The sequence below is a fragment of the Metopolophium dirhodum genome, chromosome 3, assembly GCF_019925205.1.
Source record: "Metopolophium dirhodum isolate CAU chromosome 3, ASM1992520v1, whole genome shotgun sequence".
Classification (NCBI taxonomy): domain Eukaryota; kingdom Metazoa; phylum Arthropoda; class Insecta; order Hemiptera; family Aphididae; genus Metopolophium; species Metopolophium dirhodum.
In genome coordinates, this window is record NC_083562.1 from 7,400,964 (window position 1) to 7,426,257 (window position 25,294).

The window sequence follows — 25,294 nt, forward strand, 5'->3', positions numbered from 1 at the left end:
TCGATGGTTCAAGTATAATAATAATAAATTACAATATTATATATTATAATCCAACCTAGTATCAGACGTAGTTATGTATAATATTATAATGTAGCGCCTACTGTGAATCAAATTATTATAATATATAATAAAGCTCTTTTCGTGGCGGCGATAGGTCACACACGTGATAGAGCTAAGCGTCTCGGTCGTACATAAAATAAAATATTTGGTATAAGGCTGATCATCTGTTATTCCGAGAATCACAATTTATTATAATAATTAACTGATAAAATAGTTCTCCAACAACGATGCACGCACACACGACATGCCTCTGAAATGTATAATCAGACGTGGTAATAGGAGAAAGCAAATTGATGAGTTTCCTTTCATTATCCTAATGTCAGATCATGTACAGACGTTTTCAATTAGGTGGTTTTATTACAGTCCAAAATCGTTTTATTTTACTGCTTTTTTTCAGGAACGATGGTAACATAATAGTATGCTGATAGTGAATATATTAAACATAAGATATTCTGATATATTTATACAGACAATTATATTCCTGACATGGTAAAATCGTTATTTGACGGTATCTATATATTATAATACCCGTCTCGCTGCACATTCTCATAGTTTTAGACATCAGTATGTTGTGCAATACGCGTAGTAGGACGCATTATGGTAATTAACTGTATAATATCTCCTGCCGTTGAACGTGAAACTAAGTACATATAAGTAATTTAATTTTTTTATTGTCCTTCCTACTTTGTATTTCCTTATAAATCACGATAATGAAATGAAAAATTTATATGTGTTCATTTGAAATGTCGATTTCTCATTGCGAATGATTGCATTTTGTAAGTGAAGTGGAGCTGGCCCACAAAAATTTGCGAAAATACCGATGCATGATTGGTCTAGTCATTTGGAACGCCGATAAGAAATATAATACATTATGCTTCACATAAGTCATCTATTTAGTTTTGTAAGTTAATGTCACAAAATATATGCTTTTTAAACCGTGAAAACCCTAGAGAATTATAAAATAGTTTGTTTGTGTAATGCATATATTATGAAGTGTGTACTCTCAGAGAGTAGACAAACAATTTCCTATATAAATTATAATACACTGGTGGTGTTTAAAACACGTGCTTTTAGGACTCGATTGAAAAAGATACACGTTAGAATAATTCACCGTACCGCTGTCAAGGGTAAATTATTTATGGTCTTACAGGGGTAGCCATTACAAAACGTGTTTTAAAAAACGTTAAGGATTATATAAAAATCTTTGGTGCCGAGAAATAAGTAAAATCAATTTATAAAATATATAATATAACAAAAAAAAATACATATAGACACTATAGTCATATAAGTGTCTAAATCGGTCGTATCGGCCCATGATATATGAACCACATGCAGACATTTTAAATCAGTTGGGTCAGACGGAGATAACCCCCGGCGGGTGATCGTATCGTGTCGAAAAATATGTTGAAACTTCTAGGAAAAAAATAACAATATCAAAACTATACAACCAAACGGTCAAAAACCCAAAACCATATAAATCGTATATGTTAGTGTCCTGCCGGCCGGGTACATTGTGTGATCGTGACAGTTGATGAGGGTCTGCAGGTGCAGATGGTGGGAAGAGCCGAGTGGACGGACGGACCTAACCGACGGGGGTCAAATACACATGTTATCGGCTTAAAAGAAAAATACCGCATTCCACAGAAAAAAATAAACAACACAAGATTTTTATTTCATATAACCATAAATATATAAACGGTTAGGGTGGATTGTATGCGTATAGAATATATTTGGCGTCTAAGGTCGAACTATCAGATATAATAGATATTGTATATAATGTTGTAGAATAATGGTTGAAACCCGAAATCGTAAATTAAATTAAATAATAATTTTAAAAAAAATTAATAAAATAAATAAAAAAAATTAATAATTAATTAAAAAAAAAATTAAAAATAATATAAAATATAATAATAATCTTTTAAAAAAAAATTAAAATAAATAAAATATATAATAATAAAAATTAATAAATATTAAATAAATTAAAAATAAAATAAATAAATTAAATAAAACTTAATAAACTTAAAAAATATATAAATAAAAATAAAAAAAAATATAATAAAAAAAAAATTAACTAAATTTAAAATTAAATAATAATAAAAATTTAATTTTAAAATTAAATTTAAAAAATAAAAAAATCTTAAAATAAATAATTTAAATAAAATAAAAAATTTCCTAATAATGTTTTATTATTTATTAATTATTATGAATATAGTTGACAGTTTAAAAAATATTTGTGACGGTTTTATTAGCTTTTGGCGTTGACAAGAGTGCATATTCGATAATTTTGTGGAGCACAAATTCGTTGTGCACCAGTCGATTGTACAAATATTATATTATGCATCCACACTTTTGCTGATTGCGTTTCGGAACACGATAAATTTATGCACCTATTTTTATCGTGCCACGCCGTAAAAAACAATATTGACGCGGTACATTTATTAAAAATGTTTGTGCACCATCCAACGAGCCACCACTGCAGGTAATACACGATATAGTTTGTTCGAAAAATCTAATAGTTACCATAATGGTTATATATTGCGGATGTGATTTATGGTAAAACATTTTATCAACCCACTGCAGTCTGCCAAATTTTGAATTAAACAATTTTTTATATAATATTCTTTTTTCAATACCTACTATTGTAATTTTTAATGACTATACCTAAATATTATTCATCACGATATTTTTTATCATACAATTGTGTTTTAAAGTTAAAATTGTTTATTATTATTGTTTAATATTATTATTAGTGGCGATATTTTTAAATACTACAACCTCTATTGCGTGTAACCGCTTTGTGGTAACCAGTCTATAACATGCTCTTCGATCCCACTTACAAATACAATACGTCATACTGTCCAACGCATACATTATCTACACGCGCTGTACACATTTTGAGAGAGACATCTCGCACGCCCGCCGCGGTCGATCGTGTCGTGACGATGAGTCCTCTCTATACGTCATCTTGGTTAGTCGACGGGTCGTGTTATCACCGTCGCCCCGACGAATTCCTCCTTGCCGCCGACGCCGCGAACGACGCCGAGCTGCCGAACTGCGACAGCTGCAATCCGTTGGCCGTCTGCGCAGACGCCGTGGCGCTGCTGTGCGTCCGCGTGCTGGTGTTGACGGCGGTGCCAAAGTTGTTGGGCTGGCACGACGACGAGAAGCTCGGGTACCGGTGCGGCTCGCGGACGCCGAAAGCTCGGACGAACCGCTCGCGAGCCGGCTCGGGCGCTCGAGCCAGGAGCAAGTTGAGCACCGAACGCTTCCAGCAGAATATGAAGAACACGAACACGCCGCGGAGTGAGTTGATGGCGTCCGTGGCGTACCAGTAGTAAGCGGGCGCCTCGACCGCCCACGAGATCACTTCGAAAACGAACGTCACGCCCATCAGGCAGAACAGCTTTAAGTACAGCGACAACCTGCGAACACGACACGGCGATGACGACAAATCAATACAGCACTGTCAATACAAAAATCAATACTGTGTTTATGTGCAGTTATTAATGCGTATTAACTCAATGCGCATTGAGTTAATCCGGGGTGTGGGTGCATATAAACGCATTTTTGATTCGCGTTAAACTGATGCGCATTTCTTATTTAATTCGATTCGTCTAATCGAATTAACTCTTACCCCGGGATTAAGAAATGCATGTAAACGCTTTAATGCGAATTCATTTTTTTCGCAGGAATTTAAAAAAAAAAATTGTTTAATTGTTTTGGTCATGGAATACAAATTATAAAACATGGATTAGACATTCGCATCAACTTAAAATTTTTTATTAGACATCTAATCTTGATAATTTAGATGCATATAAACCCGCTCCCTAATGCACATTAACTGCTGCATATAAACGTGGTATACGCAAGTGGGTGCGCGTTTAATGCGGGTGGGGCTTAGGAGCTTAAGGAGCTGTTTGGGTACCATTTCCTGGAGTGGAAAAGTTCAGCGCCCCGATCGGCCAACACTCAACCGATATTCGACTATGCGAGTAGAGAATATCTATCGCTATTGCCCGGTTTCACTTGATATATATAGGCATTCACATATAAATGTATATAGTATTATAATATATAGTGATGCATATGTTATATAGGTAATAGTATTTTACCCAAACTGTTTTAATCGAGGTAACCAATTAAAATCAGTTTTTAAATTCAAATTTAAATCAGAATCCCATTTGTTTATACATTTTAATTTTTAATTTTAAAATCAATAGTATTAAACTTTCGTATTAAACATTTGCTAAGTATTAAAGTCATTCATATTCTATATCATACACAATTTTCTAAATAATTTTAATATTATTTATTTTTATATTATGTTGTTTTAGTAAGATATGTGAATTTATATATTAAATTTAAATATATATATGACGTAATAACAGAATATAAAAATTTGGTTTTTATCTTAAGTTTTTTTTCCGTTTACACGGCAAATGATTACACGGACAAAATAAATACTAAGGCACAATAAACGGTTCGAAAATGTTTTGAAATCTATTTTACATAAATTACGATAACATATCAAATCTTTAACCCCCTATAATACTGAACTCGTGTAATTTTAAATGGGTTTTTAGTGTATGTATTGTGAATGTTCCTCTGAAACTTCCAGACAGAATAAATACAAATTAATATATAGGTAGGCATATATATGCAGGTACCTTGAACAAACATGAGTGGCGGCAGACTGGCCATTGGCCAAGGGTAGGGTATGAATCTATTCGGCACCGACCGGCACCTAAAAACAGGATTTTGAACAGGCCTTTTGTGTGTGTGTGTGTGTGTGCGTGTGTGTGTTGATCTCTGTGTCAGATATTTTATTTAGAAAATGTTTATTATACATTTATTTAAAGTAATATTTTTACTCGATTTTTTTTAAACATTATTAAGTGTTTCTTATTTATTTAAGGATTTTAGACCTAAGTTTAGAAAACCTATGTCCCTGTCAAATCCGTCCGTCCTGTTAGTTACTAGTAATTAGTTACAACTGTTGATATTAAGATATTTATTTATTCATTATTATTCGTAGTTACCATTGTTCATTTTTTCGTACTAAAATATTTAATTACGATAGTTGATATTAAGAAAATTACTTATTGTGTAAATTTTTAATATAGATTCATATTATGCAAAATATACTACCAAAATATTTATTACCAAATTCTTTTTAAACTGTACTTGGAAATATATTTTAATTATTGTTGAACATTTTTTAACCGTTGTTTGATCGTTGTTTGATCATTGTTTGTTTAATATTATTGTCATGTGAAATATCGTGTTCATTAGTTTCCTATAATTGTTTTATTATTGCAATAAAAAATGTTATTGTTTCAAATACAATAATTTTAACTTTAAAAGTCTATTATAGTATACTTCTCTCGGTAATCTGAAAAAAATCCCTAAAGTCCCCAAATAAAAAACACTTATACCTATATAATTGTACATCATAAAATACTCATAACTCGCTTTAAAATTAAAATATAATATAAAGCCTGTTATACTGCCTAGATAATAATTTTAACTTAAAATTTTATGAGAAGTAAATTCACTCCAGTGGCGTATATAGCATATATTAAATCATACTTTAATTTCATTAAAATCTAAATAAATTTGATACTTATTTAGTCATCGAAATGAACTCTCACTAAATATAAATAATATTATATTATTTAATTTCAGTATAATATTTATCAAAATGAGATTCAAATTTACTGTACTTTTAATTTTTATTACCAAAGGGTATACCTATACGTTTATAAATAAATAAATAAATAAATATTTATATAGCAATATCATATATTATAATAATTATCCTTCAAATTTTATATACTTTTATTATTATTAAATATTATTTTTGACAGCTGTACCCAACAGTACGGTTAGGTATAGCTTTGGGGATATTTTTCCTAAATTATACTTGGCAATGCATTGTTATTTCTAGGTTTTTGTGATTACGCGAACAGCACATTATCAGGTAGACATTTACAAGCTGCAATAGATCGTGGACATCGCGTACGTAATTGCATAATTATAATCTCTAAAGTAAATGCAAAAAATTGGTCAACCGAAACGGTGGTTCGACCTAGATACATTCTGTACTAATATAGACAATAAACTATTTTATTATGTCATACATTTTATAGACGAAATTTAATTTTATCAAAAAATACTTAGGATGCAATGTACCTACGTCAAAAAAGTTGAGGCATAACTTATTAGTTATTAGTAATAAGTAATAATATAAGTAATAACTTATTACTTATTAGTAGGTGCTTAGTACATATAGTTTACACCAGTGGTTCTCAATCTTTTTGTACTGCGACCCAAATTTCCCTCGAAAAATCTTTCACGACCCACGTGGCTTAACTTTTCAAAAAGTAGTTATAAAAAACAAAATTTGTTTATTACTTTTATTAGATATTTATTATTTTATAGGTTTGTAATCAATATATTTTTACTAAATAATGTACTTTTAATAATGATGCGTATTAATAAATACGACGAATTATTATTTATTACCCACGTAATTTTTAGTACTATATTACTATAACAATAATATAAGTATATTTAATAACATAATAATATATTTAATATTAAATAAACATACATTTCTTGGAATCTATATAATTCAAAAAAATTTTCACGACCCACCAATGGGTCGCGACCATAGGCTGAGAAACGCTGGTTTACACAGTTTACGGGTAGGAGTATACCGTTCGTATGCATTCGACAATTTGTATATTATAGGTATATTACCTGTCATTGTATATGTTTTAATATTATTTAACATATCGTTGATCACACGGTAATACAAAGTATCTCGATTTTATAATAATCTAGAGTTGTTATCACGTGTTAATCATGGTTGGTGTTTGAATAAAACGGCTGAAAACCTTTTCTAAACAATAACCAAAATCGAGATACGTTGTATTGCCGAGTCATCAACGATATGAATTATTGAGTTATTAAAACTTAGAAAGGCTTATAAAAATAAACTATTATGGTGTTTTTTTTTTTGATAAGTACAACACTTTAGAAATTGTTTATTGTATCTTCTGTAACGTATTAAAAAATATATATTATATATATATACCCATAGATATTAGAGATATGACATTTTATGAAAACTCAAAAAGAATACCTAGTTGTTAAATAAATATTGAAAATAAAATAAATGAGTCATTTCCCGTACTATTTAATACTGACATTAAATTTTTACAACAAATACATTGTCGATAGCTGAAAAATTATTATTCTAGAAATATTTTATACAGACATTACAGTTAAAAATGCCCAAGGAGAGGTCAAAGGGGCCATTGAGTACTACAGACGATGCCAGGGCGATAACGAAGAAGTAACATATATATTGTAATTTTCAGGTGTAGGTATATTTTTTCCTTTTATTTAATGAAATGATAAATATGTATATACTAAGCCAAAATGGATACATTGGAAAGAAATCGCTTTACATGTGATATTCGATAACCTTATTGTCTGTTGTCCGGGACCTTTTCTAAAAACGTTCATTTGTATTTATAATCAGTTTTTTTGTGCATTATGTTAGTTTCTTTGAACTGTCTGTGACTAAATACAATTTAACGTATAGATGGGTCGACGATATGGGTACCTATTATTAAAAGTGGCGACTCTCTGGCGGGCAGCAGCAACTCGGCATGACAAGGGTCGATAATAAATTATTATTATAGTGGCCGAAAACATTATAGAACTGGTCCTAATGTATCCTGTCTTTGGAATAATATTATATTGCTGGGAGTGAAATTTCTTTAACGTATTAATGTATTATATATAATTATATATGGGTAGTTTAAAGCCTATTCATCCTCTTATCGGTTTATTTTCTTAGGTTTATACTTTATTATTGCATTCCAGGAACCTGTGACCTTTGGCATACACAATATGTAGACGGCGTGCGGTCCCTCCTATAGTTTGCCAAACACATTGTTATGAATATCCGACACCCTGCGGACGACAGCACAAGAGGTGCGTTACACCAGCACCACAATCTAAAATATTTTGAGTTTTAAGAGATTGAGTTCATGACTCGCGTCGTATTGCCGTATAGACCCAATTTTACGAAATTTACTATAATAGTTTTATCTACTTTAAAGAAACTAGAAAGTATATCAAAATTATAACCACATAAATAATATAGCCTCTTGAACATAAAAAAACACTTAAGGTAAAAAAAAAATAAGAAAAATATTATCTTTGACGATTGAAATCGTTGTGTAAATCTATACCCTTTTACAAGTAAAACATGCGCCGCCGTATCGACTTAAGCTCTGTGACGAAAAATATATATTTTCAAATGTCTGTACCTATCTCATTGCATAATATTATTGTTAAAGCGTGAAACCCACACCATATTAATTCTTAGATAATGACATACATTAAATCTAAGCAAACTGGTTTTTAGTAAAGTGATGTCTCTTAACATAGTCGCATAGGTAATAATTGATATGCAAATCGTGTTGACCAAAAAAATATTTATATAGGTCCGCTGCTCGCCGGGTAGCGAATCGAATCAAACAATTACTATAGGCACCTAGTAAAATGGTTTATTATATTAAATCGTTAGGTACTATATTACTATTGGAAAAAAACTTGATTTTGGTGATTTGTTTTCTATGTGCAAATAGTATTATGTCAATAATACACCTATAAATAATAATTACATTGTGATTTATATGTTTTACGTGCGAACGTCATAAACTATATTTGTGATTCAATATCTAATAAAAAAAAATTTTTTGCAAAAATCCGCGTTAAACCTACCTATATGTATTTTAAGAAAAAATGAAATAGAATAATTTTTGGTTGGATCTCATTCACCCCCACTGCAACTGTGCTGAGCACTGGTATTTCTCAATATAAAAACCATAACAAATTTTCAAACATAATTACCTCATATCATTGTGATTATTTTGGCGATTCAATACTTTAGAAGTACCCCTTCGGATGAACACAATTCTAAAAGCAGTGAATAAGAACAGTATAAAATTGGTCGACAGAAGTAACCCAATTGGTAAATAAAAGAATACGCCGACTGATAACTTATCTGAAAAACAAAAATCAATAATTAAAAACAAAACCTATCAATACCCATAAAAAACACTTTTAATAATTAACAATATTAAACAAAAGTAGGTACATGAGTTTCGATCAAATTATAGTTATTATCATATCGAATCGTATTTTTTTAAGTCATTCATTCTTTTTACATAGGTAGAAATACTAAATAGTGTTATGCTTACATAGGCACTCATGATTATTACTTACTAGAAAACCAGCAATCGTAATTTCCAAAATTTGGTTTATAACTACTATCGCCAAATAATTTGGTGAATTCAGCCAAAGCTGTCAAAATTGTGATTCCAATGCTACAACCCCACGCATAAGCTGAATAAATGACATATTTTTTTTTCTCATTTTCAATTTTATTTGAGGACAAAAGTAACCTGAATCCACTGTAATAAAACGTAAATTTGTGTGATTTATTGATAATATTATTTACATTTTTGTATAATCAATAAAAATATTACCGACCTAAATGTCCATGCAATGTCCGCACACATGACGTTTAGCCAGAAAAAAGCTGCAAGGAATGAAAATTGTATGACAAAACCTAAAAACAAAAAAATTGTAGCAATTTTACTAAATATTGTATTTGTCAAAATTACTACTTATTATATTACGTCATTATGGCTCAATTATTTCATAAGAAAAACAATAAATTAGTACCTTATACATATTTAGTATCAACCATTAGAGAACTTGTTTTTATATTTTTGGTTAGATGTTACTTTTAAAATTAATTAATCCCAGATAAAATACGTTGTTACTGATAATAATACAATTAAACTTCTAAATACTGTAATGATACTATGCTCATTAGTGCATATCATATATTAATATATTTTATGAACGTATAACATTTAAATGTAAGAAAGTTAATTATAATCATTTGAGGATCAGATATAAGATAAACTTACCTATACACATATTCAATAATTATAATTATTATTATTTTTTTAGATTAAATACATGCCACGCGTATCAATCATTTGTTTCGTCATTCTAAATTTAAATGTGAATTAATTATAAAATAAGCTTAAATACTAATTATCACTATATTAAAAAAATTGGACATGAAATAAAAAATATGCAAATAAACGTAGGTACCTAGTTATATTATTTAATTTGCAATATTTTAAACAAACTTGGATAACAGAAGGTATATATGTTATTATTAATTAACACTTATGCCGAGTTGCATAAAAAATGTATTCATTTAATGGTTCACTAAAATGTAATGGTTCAATCATGGGCCACTATAGATATTATGTTTAAGGTTTTTTTTTATAAGCATTTAAAGTTCGCATTTTGATAAAATTTATCAAATTGAAAATTAAGAAATTACTTTGTAGTTAAAAATGTATAAAATATTCAATTTTTATAGCTTAAGATTAAAAATTTAAAACAAGGTTCCACGTTTATTAGTTAATTCAGTAAACAAAAATATCTAAAAAATATTCTAGCCCAGTTTTTTATATAATTATTTTAAGTTCAAATTTGGATGAAACTAAATTTAAAATTAAAAATATTATTCGTGGGTGCTTATAACCTTATAACTTCTTAAGTATATTATTGTATACAAATACCATCTCGTGCACTTCGTTGACCTTAAAAATTACAACCCTTTAAAAAATTGTGATTGTTTAAATCCTTTTGAAATGTAACTCGCAGCATAATATGATAATGTATAAATAATATTGATTAAACTTATTACCGTATTAATTATAACAATGTATACCTATATATGTAATATAAAATATACTAGGCTAACAAACCGTTTTTCGTATACAATGATGTTATATCATTGAATTAAAATTTAACACCATCCATTACGGTGACCCACTTGTAACCTACTGTACAGCAGAGCGTAACCAATTTTTTTTTAAATTATGTAAAAATATTTTTGAATTTATAGATATGTTAATATAATAATCAAACATAAATATTTATGAAACATAATAAAACCGAGATATTATTGCATTATAAAATGTAAAAGGACGTATAATGTATAAAGGTAACGTCTAACTATGGGCATACGACGAGTAGGAACAATAATATTATAGTAATGAAATACTAAATTTAGATTATTATTGCTGCGGCCCGAACAAAGGCAAAATTCTAGCCGAAAAAAAAGCTTGTGTATCACTGGGCCTATATGTATCACATAATTTTATGGGTTGTTTAAAAACCAATAATCAAACTGTTTTAAGATCACTTATTATGTACTATTCGTTATATATTTATTTTTTTCGATTCGTTTTTTTCCGTTATATACCTATTTATTATGGATGGTGGCGAGATAACATATCTGAGTTACAAATGTAATAAATTAATAATACGTCATACATCATAATATTTAACATCGCATTGCATTTCAATTACACATGTTTACCATGCATTATTATTTAATAAGCATGATAAATTTAATTTTCTTTAATTTTCTCCTGTTGGTTTCAAGGTTCATAAATATGAAATATAACCTTAACGTTCTGATACTAAAAATATTACATGGTTATTTTCAATTTCATTTATCAAATTAAAATTATTCTTCAACGTCGTGATTGTACACGTCCTTATTATGACTACACAAATTATATCCTATAAATCCATTATTATTACAGTTTTTGTTATTTCACCACTGAATTAATTTTTTAATTCAATTCCTTGTTCTTATTAGACAAATTTAAAGTTCTTAATAAATTGTATTTCCAAAAATTCAAATGTAGTACTCAAAAGATTATTACTTTTAAAATAGATTCGAATAATAATTATTACAATGTACATTATTTACCTAAAAGATAATAATTATTACAATATAAATTATTTACTGTTCGCAATAATATTTATTATAATATGATAAGGAATATTTTTTAAAATAAAATATAAATATATGAAAAAAGGTGGGCAAGTGGGTGTCGCCATGCTGTACAGTAGGTTATAAGTGAGTCACTGTAATCTATTGTGTTAAATACGATTCTGAGCGAAGCCTATGATATTACTAAGTATATTTGATGATATTATTGTGAATAAAGTAATTTAAATAGTGTAACCCATTTACGTGGAACATTGTTTTAAAATTTCAATTCTTAGTTATAAAAATTTAACATTTTATAAATTTGAACTTTAAATGTTTATAAAAAAAAATTGTGCATATATATTTTTAATATTTTTCAACTGCTAAAGTAACAATATATCAGCAGCCTTGTACTCAATTTTCACGCTTTTTGGCCCAACAAGTACAATTTTATTGATATTTGTAGAAAAAAAAATGTTATGGTGTATAGAAAATGAGTACCTATACCAATTTAAACATTCAGTAAAATTTTCATGTATCTACAGTTATTCATTTTCGAATTACACCAAAATAAGAAAATCATTACATGAGAAATCGAGTAATATGCAATGTTTCAAAAATATGAACTTCAAACGCTCATAACAATTTAATTTAGCTTTCTTGTAGACATTTTTAGATTCTGAGCAAAGCGATGAATGTATTATTGATTTTACAACGATGTGTGTTGTTTTTTTAATTTTTAATTTTTAATTTTTGTGCCTGTCATCACCTTTTGGGACAGTAAAAGTGCTTGGATTTTCTTGAACAGTAACTTTTCTGATAGGAAAGTGAATCTAGTTGGTACTTTGGGGGGTCAAAAGTAAACATTTTCCGGTAGTTTTCAAAAGTGACGTGAAAAACAAAATAAAAATTAAGGAAAAAACGGGAATTTTTACGCAAAATCTGTTTTCGAGAAAAACGATTTTGGTTTTTAGTGCAACTCTAATACAAATGACCGTAGGTATATGAAATTTTGACTGAATGTTTATTTTAGCATTTTCTATACACCATTACATTTTCCAAATATTTTGACTTATTTTGAGCTGTTTACGGACATTTTCAGTTTCCATTTTTTTCTATAAATGTCAATAAAATTTTATTTGTTAGTTAAAAAAGCTTGAAAATTTAATACAAGGCTCCTATGTTATTGTATTCAAATGCAGATGAAAAAAATTAAAAATCCTTAGTCACAGTTTTTATTTATAAGGATTTAAAGTTCAAATCTTGACAAAATACGAAAAAATCACGAAAATTATCAAATTATTTTGAGTTAGAAATTCATAAAAAATTTTCAATTTAATACAAGATAAGTCCTCATAAGTTTGTCTACCTTTATCAAAAAAAAAAATGTCTACAAGAAAGTCAAATCAAATTTTCTCATGTAACGATTTTCTTATTTTGTAGTAATTAAAAAACGAATGACTGTAGATACTTGAAAATTTCACTGCATGTCTATATTAGCATTTTCTATACACCATAAAATGTTGAAAATATTTTGACTCTTTTTGAGCTGTTTACGGACATGTCAGTTTTCAATTTTTTTAGTTTTTTTTTCTATAAATATCAATACATTTTTATTTATTGGGTAAAAAAGCGTGAAAATTTAATATAAGGCTCCTGATATATCGTTCTAATAGCAGTTGAAAAATATTAAAAATACATGGGCACAATTTTTTTTTTTATAAGCATTTAAAGTTCAAATTTTGACAACATTTATCAAATTTATAATTTATTAATTATTTTGTGGTTAAAAATTTATAAAATGTTCAACTTTTATAGCTAAGGATTGAATATTTAAAACAAGGCTCCACGTATATAGGATATATATAAATTACTTTATTCATAATAATATCATCAAATATACTTGGTAATAGCATAGGCTGACTGACCGTTTTCGCTCAGAATCGTTTTTCTTATACAATGATATTATATCATTGGATTCAAATTTAACACCATCCATTACAGTGATCCACTTGTAACCTACTGTACAACAGAGCGACATCCACTTATCCACCTTTTTTTTTTTAGTTATTTTTTAATGCAAGACTCCTGATATATTGTTACAATAGCAGTTGAAAAATATTAAAAATACATAGGCACAAATGCGTCGTAATTTCTTTAAAAATAATTTTGAATGGCCGAATAAAAAAAAACCAGCTGTAGAATTTACAAGCATATATCTACCACTACGAAATGTTATAAATTATTATGGCCAAAATGGATGCGACAGCAAAACCCTGCTAAGGTGCACATATATAATATAAAAGGTGCATTTTTATATTTGGGAGAACTGCCTACTAGTTAGTATAAATATATTTTTGTAGGTTTGTACACTACCACGCAAGCCATGAAAAATATTAAGATACATGGGCACTTAGCAAAGAAGTATAAAATTTTAAAAAGTAATCGTCGGCCCGGCTAGCTCAGTCGGTAGAGCACGAGACTCTTAATCTCGGGGTCGTGGGTTCGAGCCCCACGTTGGGCGAAAATTTTTTTTTCTATTTATCGTTTATAAATATTGTATAATATTATGATTATTGAGTTTTATTAATGATCAGATACGCAAATAACTAGGTGACACCGGTTTGTATGTTTTTAATCACCTATTTTTTTTTTTAATTTAATAATTAACTCCAGTCGGAATATAAAATGGCTGTATGTAAACTGTGGCAAAAATAAATTTTACATTATAGGTACAATCTGCGATAAAACCAATAAGATACATTATACAAACTGTGGCAATTTATTTTATATGCCTTCTATATATGCTATATTATATTACATAAATCATATACATATCGTGTACTTATGTACCTTCGTATAATATCGTTTAATTAATTATGTGTTGCGTCTTGTGTAGAAATTGGAAAGGTAAATCCAAATATATTTTTAAGTTCTGACGAAACATATCGATAATATCGGTTTCTTTACTTTTGATAATACTAGTTAGTACCTACTTACAAGTGTTAAATGTTAGTAGAAGTAGTTAAAACTTTAATATTTATTTAGCGTGATGGAATTTACAACAATGTTTAGCCAGAACGGCAAACAATTAACAGTGTTAAATATTTTTAAATTCAAATTTAAATGTGAATCAAAATTGAGTGGTAATAAAATGTGGGAATGCGCTAATAAAACATGCAAGAAAAAAACTACTACAAGAAAATCAGTTTTGGATCATAGTCATGAAGTAGATTCTACAATTGAACGTCAAGCAGTAAGTATAATAATATCAAACGACAAATATCATCTGAAAGCAATATAAACGAAATACCATCTAAAATAATAAGAAAACAACTTCGTAGTTTAGGAAACGATATACAATTACTGACTAATGATATTTCATATATTCGAAATGTATATAATAAAAAAACCAAATATCAGCCACCACTTCCCAAAGGATATTAATGAAGTACATCAAGTTCTAATAAATTTGAATATTACGACTAACAAAAATGAAAACTTTTTGATAAGAAAACAAATATAATTATACGCATTATACCTAGGGTTCTGAATTTGAAATATTTCACTTGAAATTTTTCAATTGAAATATTTCCATATTGAAAACTTCACTCTCTTGAAATATTTCAATGAAAATATGAAAAATATTTTTTTTCTTTTAAACGTGTTCGTCGGTTATAGATGATTAGAAATAATCTCTTGATTACACACTTAGAAATAAAGAAAAATATACTATTTTTGTTAATTTATTATTTCATATTTGTATATTCTATATGTAGTGCTGAAAAATATTCCTAGCATTATTTTGAGAGTAAAAACATTTTTTACATGAGTTTGCGGAGCATCAACGACCCAAAAGATAATGGTTTTGAAATAAAGCTGAAATCAATTTCAACAGTGAATAAAATAATAGTTTATTTTCATTTTTCAGTAATTATAAAGTGTACAATCTCGTATATGTGTGTCGTGTGTATATTTGGCCAAGGCTGGGCAAGTTAACGATTTTTTTTAACTCGTTAAGTTAAGTTAATACAAAAAAAAGTAAGTTAAGTTAAGTTAAAAGTTAACTAATGTTTTTTTCATAACTTCGTTAAGTTAAAAATTCATGGATAAAAAAAATTAACTAAGTTAAAATTAACTTAATTAAAAATTTAATTATTTTCAAATAATTTCACAATAATTTCGTTTTTGGTAGGCAAAGGACACATTTGAACACAAAATTTCCACTGACATCCGAAATATCCGCAGGTAGCTGTTTAAAATAATTATTTAAATGCGGCCATTTTGACTCTAGGTCTCTTGACTCGGTCATCATTAATTAATATTATATACAAATAATAACAAAAAACACCACAGTGGAATTAAAACAAATAAATGACTCGAAATCGACGAAATGTCAATCGAACTGCAGTACCGCTCTGCGCACGTCAATGGTCAATGAAGCAATAAGCAGCAAAATAACAATACCGTAATTAAAACTATAAATCGTGGAGTATAAATATTTTCAATATTGAATCAGATATTCAAAAATAATTTTTCCCCATGAGGCATGAGTTATTTTAATAATTTCAAGTAATAATGTATTTCTCGGAATCAGACAGGATGTGTGGTGTATGCGCTAAAATGTCACTATACTAGGTAATGAGTTATGGTTTACAAGAAAACTAATTAAGTACATGAACGTCGAGACCCGTATACAATTATATGAGTACATATAAATATAAATTTATATTAATATTTAATATATAATTTAAATATATAATAATAGTTCAATGTTCTTTTTCATTATATAATATTATGACAATGATAAACATAATATATGATCAAATATTTATATCCAATATGGCTCGTATTCACTATTCGTAATATGTATAATGTATAAAGTATATAGTTATAGTATATACTGTATGTATATTGTATATTTGTATATACATCAATAGACAATAATCACAAATTTATAAATATTAATTATTAGTTATTATTACATGCGGGTGGGCATTACTAGTATTACACTGGATACAGGCTAATAGGCTATTTACAAAATTGAAAATACCTATATTATGTCTATTGTGTATATATCAAACTCAATCGGTAATAATTATTATTTATTAACCATAGGTACGTCATTTTCCCATTTATTTTCTATGATATCTAATAATTCTCAAGCCAACAAAATTATAAATCAATGGGTCAAATTTAAAATGTAACTTAATTTTAAGAAATCTGTATAAAATTAACTTGAAGTTAACACGTTAAATATGATAAAAAATTAACTTATTAAGTTAAAATTAAGTTTCCAAAAAAAAGTAACGAGTTACTTAATTTAGTTAATATTAACTTAACGTTTTAACTTAATTTTAATTTTTAACTCGTTAATGCCCAGCCTTGTATTTGGCTGAGTGATGTGAAGGTGCTCTAGTCTCTTTTATTTAATACTTAGATCATATTTTGTATATTGTAAAAGGTCACGACTCACAGCTATTAAGAGTACCTAGTTTATATCTAAACATTGTTAATATAATATAAGAGATAATTATAATATAGTTTAATATAATATGCCCATAGACAGCAATTTTTTGTTTAATAATATTATTATAACATTATAATAACGAATAATATTAATATAACGTTATTATAACATTATTATAATATTATCATTACAAAATGCTGTCTGGGATATGGCTATCAAAAATATGTTATGATGTTCAGTTGGTTTATGAGTTTGTAACTTAAGAGTTAAAAGGCAATGTTCAAATTTGTTATGTTATTGATAAATTATATGTAAATATGTTAAATATTTTCTTTGTTTCAAAAAACCAACTTTTAAAAATGTTCACTTGGAAGTTGACAACTTTGAGTTATAATAAACGTTTTATTTTTATTTTTTATGGAAATGAATTAATATTTCATGAATTTTTCATGAAATTTTTCAAGAAAATAAATTTTATGAATTTTAAGTCTCTAATTATACCTATAATTAAACGATAAACTTATAATATATAGGTTATCGTATCGATACGTATAAAGGTAGTATATATAGAAGGTATATAAAATAAATTACCGCAGTTTGTCTAATATAAAATTTTTTTTTTTGTCGCAGTTTAAATATCAACTTTTAGAAAAAGGTTAATTTTACCGCAGTTTACCATATCCCTATAAAATATAGTGTACGTCATACATTAATTTAAATTATTAAATTATAAGAATGACAGGATAAAGACAATAATAATATAGTAAGGTATGTATATAAATGAAGAATAATAGTTAATTGCATTCCTAGGTACGAAATTGTTGGCTGTTGTTAGAAATTGACAACATTTTAATTAATGGTGCACTTTTAGCAAAGTTAGTTCGGTAGGCTGGTATGTAAAAAAAAAATCTTTGAGTCTGATATTACTAGGTGCACGGATACCAAGTCGTTCTAATAGGATAGGGGCATCAATTATTCCATTTATTAAAGAATAAACCCCAAACAAAGCACTACAACTAGAGATGTTCAGTAAACGATTTAAACTCGAGTAATTCACTAAGAGCCGTAGCAAAGCCTTAGCAGAACGAAATATACCTATGTTATATTATTAATAATACCTATACATTTTATTTAGAATATCTACCCAATACCATATACTATTATAATAGCTAGTATTAACAAAAATAATATGATGTTATTATATTATGCATTTACGCCGAGTGCCCGAGTGATACTATGATGTTATATCGAGAGCTGTAAATGGATTTTTATTTTTGTTTATAGTTTATAGTCAACATTATAGTTTTGAAAATTAATTTGCATTATTATTAAATATTATAGGTGCATATTGAAGTTAAAAATAGGTTTCCAAATTTCTTATTTCTTATATTTTATACTTCCGCCAATATATTAATATTTATGGGTAGGTAAATAATCGTATTTCAATATTTAATAATTTTATAAATTTATATGAGTCCATGAAAGTTAGCACTTCCAGTAATTCTACGGTGAGTTATTTAATATTATAATACTATACAAGATTACATTAATTTACTTAATTCTTATATTAATATATTAATAAAAGTTATAAGTTTGTGCACTAGGTGTTAATACAAAATAATTATTTGTAAAAATATATATCTAGGTAGTGTACAAGATGTTTACCATTTGTTGGTTTTTTCGATCAAATTTGAATCTAAATAATGGAAAAAAATATAGTTTATTGACACATAAAAAAAAAACATTTAAAATAAATCATATACCTATATCTTATTTGGAGTTAAGTAAAAAAAATTATATTAGTCCAAATTATCTTTACACCGAGTATCTATTTTATTTTATATTATTTTTTATTTATTTTAAGCCAACGGCTTTGTATATTGTAATAAGCAGAGGTGAGATAATTATCAGTAGAGTAATATGGACAATTGGTTACGGACAGTAATATATTTTAATCTTTAAGTAAGGTAAATATTTAAACATAAATTCAATCAGAATATCCTATTCATTTATTAAATTAAATTTTAAGTATTTCTTATTTTATTTTATAATATTAATCATCAATAAGAAAAAGGTGGATTTCGCTCTGCTGTACAGTTGGTTACAAGTGGGTCACTGTAATGAATGGTGTTAAATTTGAATTCAATGATATAATATCATTGTATTAGTAAAACAATTCTGAGCGAAAACGGTCAGTCAGCCTATGATATTACCAAGTATATTTTTGATATTATTGTGAATAAAGTAATTTATACATAAACTATTTACGTGGAACCTTGTTTTAAATTTTCAATCCTTAGCTATAAAAGTTGAACATTTTATAAAGTTTTAACTACAATATTGTTATTACATTTTAAATTTGATAAATTTTGTCAAAATTTAAATTTTAAATGCTTATAAAAAAAATTGTGCCTTTGTATTTATAATATTTTTCAAATGCTATTGTAACAATATATCAGGAGCCTTGCATTAAATGTTCACGCTTTTTTACCCAACAGATAAAATTTTATTGATATTTATAGAAAAAAAAACTAAAAAAATTGAAAACTAACAATGTCTGTAAACACCTCAAAAAGAGTCAAATTATTTTTAAAATTGTATGGTGTATAGAAAATGCTAATATAAACATGCAGTGAAATTTTCAAGTATCTACAGTCATTCGTTTTTTAATTACAACAAAATAAGAAAATCGTTACATGAGAAAATTTGATTTGACTTTCTTGTAGACATTTTTTTTTTTGATAAAGGTAGACAAACTTATGAGGACTTATCTTGTATTACATTGAAAATTTTTTATGAATTTCTAACTCAAAATAATTTGCAAATCTTCGTCATTTTTACGTATTTTGTCAATATTTGTACTTTAAATGCTTATAAAAAAAACTGTGACTATGGATTTTTAATTTTTTTCATCTTCAACAATATACTAGGAGTTTTCTTTTAAATTTTCAAGCTTTTTTAACCAACAAATATAATTTATTGAATAAATAGAAAAAAAAACTAAAAAAAATAGAAACTGAAAATATTCGTAAACAGTTTAAAATAAGTCATAATATTTGGAAATTGTTATGGTGTATAGAAAATTCTAATATAAACATACAGTAAAAATGTCATGTATCTACGGTCATTTGTTTTAGAGTTAAACCAAAAACCAAAATCGATTTTCTCAAAAACAGATTTTGCGTAAAAATTCCCGTTTTTCCTTAATTTTTCTCTTGTTTTTCACGTCACTTTTGAAAACTACTGGGAAATGTTTACTTTTGACCCTTCAAAGTACCAACTAGATTCACTTTCCTATCAGAAAAGTTACTGTTGAAGAATATCCAAGCACTTTTACTGTCCTAAAAGGTGATGACGGGGGTTTCCGTTTTCCGCCAAAATGACCCTCGCCCGTTATCACCATGGCCGTTTTCCGCCAAAGGTTATATTCCGATTTCCGCCAAAAAATATTATTAAAGTATTTAAGATATTTTTTGACAAATAGTATGATTACGATATTATTATTATTTTATCTCAGCGCTATTCGCTATGAGCCGTCCGCTGTCAGTCTGCACCTGTCAGTTGAAACCAAGATGTCAAAAAAAAATGTCCGAGAAAATTGAAGTGATAACTAGTAACCGCAGTCATATTATGCTAGTATACAAACATTTTAAATTTACACGTGCGTACACGTCAAAAGACGGTATTACTCAGTGGAGGTGCTATGAGAAACAGTGTAATGCTAAACTTTTTACAACAAATAATAATTATAATTACGTACTGGTGAAATTTGAATGTAGTCATACACCAGATAGTGCTATCGATAGACGTTTAATTGACAGACAAATTTAATAATTCAGCCTGTAAGCGTAAAGCGGTAGAAGATTATGTAAGTATGAGACCCAAAAAAATTATTTTACGGAAAATTAGACAAAGTTCATGTACTACTATTTCCGTTAATTACGTAGATCATGTACGAAAAAAATATGTACGAAAGCCGACGAAAAGTTCTTCCAGCTAATTCAACTTCTATACAATCTGTACACGACTCATTACGAGAAATGAACATTTTGGCGATGCAAGGTGAACCGTTTTTATTATTAAACAATGATTCTAAAAATGTTTTGATTTTTTCATGTGCAAAAAATTTAAATTTTTTATGTGATGTCCAAACTATATATATGGATGGCACTTTCCAATACAGTGCTAGATTTTTTACTCAAATGTATACAATTTATGGGTACAAAAATGGACACTATGTACCAATTATATTATTTTTTTGCTACCTAACAAAAAAAACAGAGACTTACATTTATATATTAAATAAAATATCGGAGTTATGTGATAACATGGGTCGTCTTTTTTTACCAACTAATATAACTAGTGATTTCGAAAAAGCTATACTAAATGCAATTGATGAAGTTTGGCCTGGGATGAATGTAGTTGGTTGTCGATTTCACTTGACCCAAGCATGGTATCGACAAATTCAATCTCTAGTTACAGAGTACAAAAATATATGTAATATTGGTATGTGGTTAAGGCATACCTTTGGTTTATTATTTTTAAGTCCCAGTGAAGTAATGAGTTGTTTTATGGAAGATTTTATTCCACAGTGTCCATCTGATAATCGTGTTCTAGCGTATTCACAATATTCATTGAACAATTACATCTCAAATACAAGTACGTCCCCCCCCAGTTATGGGCGGAAGCAACTTCTTCATTAACAAGAACCACGAATGCGTGTGAATCATTTCATTCCGACTTCAATCAATCGTTTTATAAAAACTCGCCTTCAATATTTACGTGGGTTCAGAATTTGATTGATGAGGTACAGACCAGTGTATATTGTAAAATTTCAAGTGTGAATCAACTAAAAACTCCATGAAAAATAATTCAGTTAAGACAATTAAAAAATGAAAAATACATTAAAAAATACATATATGGGCATTTAACTAGGTTCGAGTTTGTCAAAAAAGTCTCTTTTTCGTACAGTAAATATTCAAAATGATATTAATAATCAAAAATATTTTATACTTATACTGTTTTTACACCCAATTTGTTTTAATTTTAGTTTTTATAATGTATTATTTGGACGACAAACTTAATATATCGTATAATATATAGTATATACTATATATATCGTTTTAATTTTATTGTATATTATAAAAGCGTATATACGTTGGGAATCACATTGGGTAAACCTATAGAATAGGTGAATAATAATAGTAAGATAAGATATAGTCATATAGATAATAGTTTATGATCAATATGACGTGTGATACAAGGTTAGCCCATACATCAAATTTTGTTCAGGGGTTCTCAAAAAAATCTTAAATACTTTAATAATTTTTTTTGGCGGAAATCGGAATATAACCTTTGGCGGAAAACGACCATGGTGATAACGGGCGAGGGTTTTTTTGGCGGAAACGGTTACGCCCGGTGATGACAGATATAAAAAAAAATAAAAAAACACACATCATTGTAAAATCAATACATTTATCATTCCACTCAGAATCTAAAATATTAATCATTACATTTATAAAGTAGAGTAGGTACAATATTTCAATATTCATAGATTTTTATATAATTTGTAATTTAATTTTATAAAATGGTAAATTTTTGTACATCAATTAGTGTAAAGTAGTTGAAGTGAATTGTAAACAAAACGGCCGTCTAACTTGAATACGAATATTTCGAAAAACCAAAACAAATAACTTTTGTGTACCGTGTATAAAACGAAAAGTCTCCAAATAGCCAAATATTTGTTAATCTTTGTTTCGTATGGCTGTATATACCTACCAAATACTAAATCACGTACGTATACGAATATAACGCGTACGAAGTACGAACGAAAATAAATATTTTCTAAATAAAATATCTAACAAGTTACACTCGCACACACATAAGCACGCTTTCTCGCAAACACAAAGGAGGACCCGTTTTAAAATCCTGTCTTTAGGTATCGGCGCCGAAGAGATGTAAGATAAAAACGCCTAAATAACAAAACCCAAGATACCCATGGTGTGGAGGGTTGCTGCCAGTCTGCCGCCACACAAGTATGTGCCTACCTGCCTATATTATATACATTTGTATATAACAATGGACGTTTCAAAGAAACACTAATACCACATACAAAAAAAATCCATTTACCCTAACCCCTCGTTCAACACGCCCGTGCATTTATATATAAATCTTGCCAAGTCGTGTTAAATATCATGGGTAATATGGGATACAGGTTCAAGGCGACAGAATTCATTACATGAAATTGTACTTTGCATTTAATAATATTATATTATGTTTTGGCATATTTAACATAATCAAGTATTGTTTACAGTTTCAAAGCATTTAAAATCATTAAATTTAAATGTTTTAAAGTTATTGTTAACACAATATTAATAATTTTGATGTAAATTGTAAGTAGTTTCCATGTATAAGTACGTACCAATTTCTTTAATATATCTTATCGAAAACCAAATATATTTTCATAAAATTTTTAAATAACAAATATAGGGATTTGTTTAAGTTTTGTTTATAAATCAAATAAATAAATTGACATAATTTTTTTTCTTAATATTATGAATCATTATTATAAGGTGAGGTTTTTTACTGCACGTTCAAGTGTATATCTGAGCATTTTTTGGAGCATTTAGTTGTAAACATAATACTTAGGGTTTCTTAGAACACGAAATAACAAGCCCTTCAGATTTTAAGTAACGATAACAATAATTTACCGGCAATGACGCATGCACAATTGTTGAACATTCGGCGGACGAGCGTGGTGGCTGCGAGCGTGGCGTATGACACGAACAAGCAGACGGTGTGAGCCATCAGGTTGCCCGAGTGGACGGTGACGCGGAGCTCGGGCAGCACAGCGTATATGAGCAGTGTGGCGGCCAGGAAAATCGTGCCGACCACGAAGTAGGTGCCGTACAGTATCTCGCGGAACTTGAGCGGTCCGGCGGCGTCCGCGACACCGGCGGCGAGTCGGCACGCGAGCATCACACCCGTGTACGTGGGCGGCGACGTCTTCGTGCCGGCCTGCATCGCGTCCACGCAGTAGTCGTCGCGCTCGATGGGCAACAGGCCGCCGTCCACCTGCACGCGGCCGTCCGGCAGCAGACCGTAGCCCGCTTGCTTTTTCGGTATCCCGGTCTCCTGTTTTTTTGCGTCCTCGCTTCCGTTTTTCGTGTCCGCACCAAGCAGGTACCAGCCACGGGAACCGCAGTTCGGCGGCTTCAAGCCGAAGAAGTAGAGGTCCTTACCTGCGGACGAGATAAGTGCGTTAAACGTTTTGCTTACATGGGCGGGACCATTTCCCCCCAAAAATGAGATAAGCACAGTTTACCTCCGCTACTCATTTTCTTCCAGAAAAATACAATAGTATAGGTACCTATTTACTTTCCGCTTTCCTCCACGCATTTTAAACTATAGAATCTTGTCCACTTTCCTCCAAATATTTAAATCATATATATAGATTACCCCTACCTAATTTATTAAATATTAAAATTATGTATTTGTTTTATATATGCATGAAGTTATGACACATATCTATTATTCGATTTGTAATTTTATACATAAGCATTTATATACCATTCCTGATATTAATAATATATTATATAGGTATAGGTAATTATGTTTTAGTTTAAAACTACGAGTTCTAAATTATTATGAATTATTAATACTTTACTATATTAATTTATCGCAACGATTTTTAATTTTAGTTTATTTGCCATTTTATGTTTACCCATACATTGATTGGTATATAGATCAATATTATCGCAGAAAATATTTTGTAGACCACATTACCAAAATGCATATAATATTATCATTATGTACCTACTACTTAAATGTTTTGTTTACCGCGTGTTTCATAAGTCCAGACAGTCCAG

At 28.6% G+C, this 25,294-nt stretch overlaps 1 protein-coding gene and 1 non-coding gene across 3 annotated transcripts in view; one reads left to right on the plus strand and one right to left on the minus strand.

Moving 5' to 3' along the window:
- Nucleotides 1-2,242: 2,242 nt before the first annotated feature.
- The window catches only part of LOC132941695 (probable G-protein coupled receptor Mth-like 1), a 37,777-nt gene continuing 14,725 nt past the window's right edge, over nucleotides 2,243-25,294 (minus strand). For both annotated transcript variants that reach the window (XM_061009846.1, XM_061009845.1), the window contains exons 4-8: nucleotides 24,137-24,667; nucleotides 9,634-9,712; nucleotides 9,367-9,554; nucleotides 8,992-9,145; nucleotides 2,243-3,482 (exon numbers count right to left, since the gene is read on the minus strand). In XM_061009846.1, the coding sequence (XP_060865829.1) occupies nucleotides 3,050-3,482; nucleotides 8,992-9,145; nucleotides 9,367-9,554; nucleotides 9,634-9,712; nucleotides 24,137-24,667 (1,385 nt within the window). In that variant the 3' untranslated portion in view covers nucleotides 2,243-3,049. The remainder of the gene's footprint in view (nucleotides 3,483-8,991; nucleotides 9,146-9,366; nucleotides 9,555-9,633; nucleotides 9,713-24,136; nucleotides 24,668-25,294) is intronic.
- Trnak-cuu (transfer RNA lysine (anticodon CUU)) lies at nucleotides 14,408-14,480 on the plus strand. The gene has a single exon. It is a non-coding gene; the product is annotated as a tRNA-Lys (tRNA).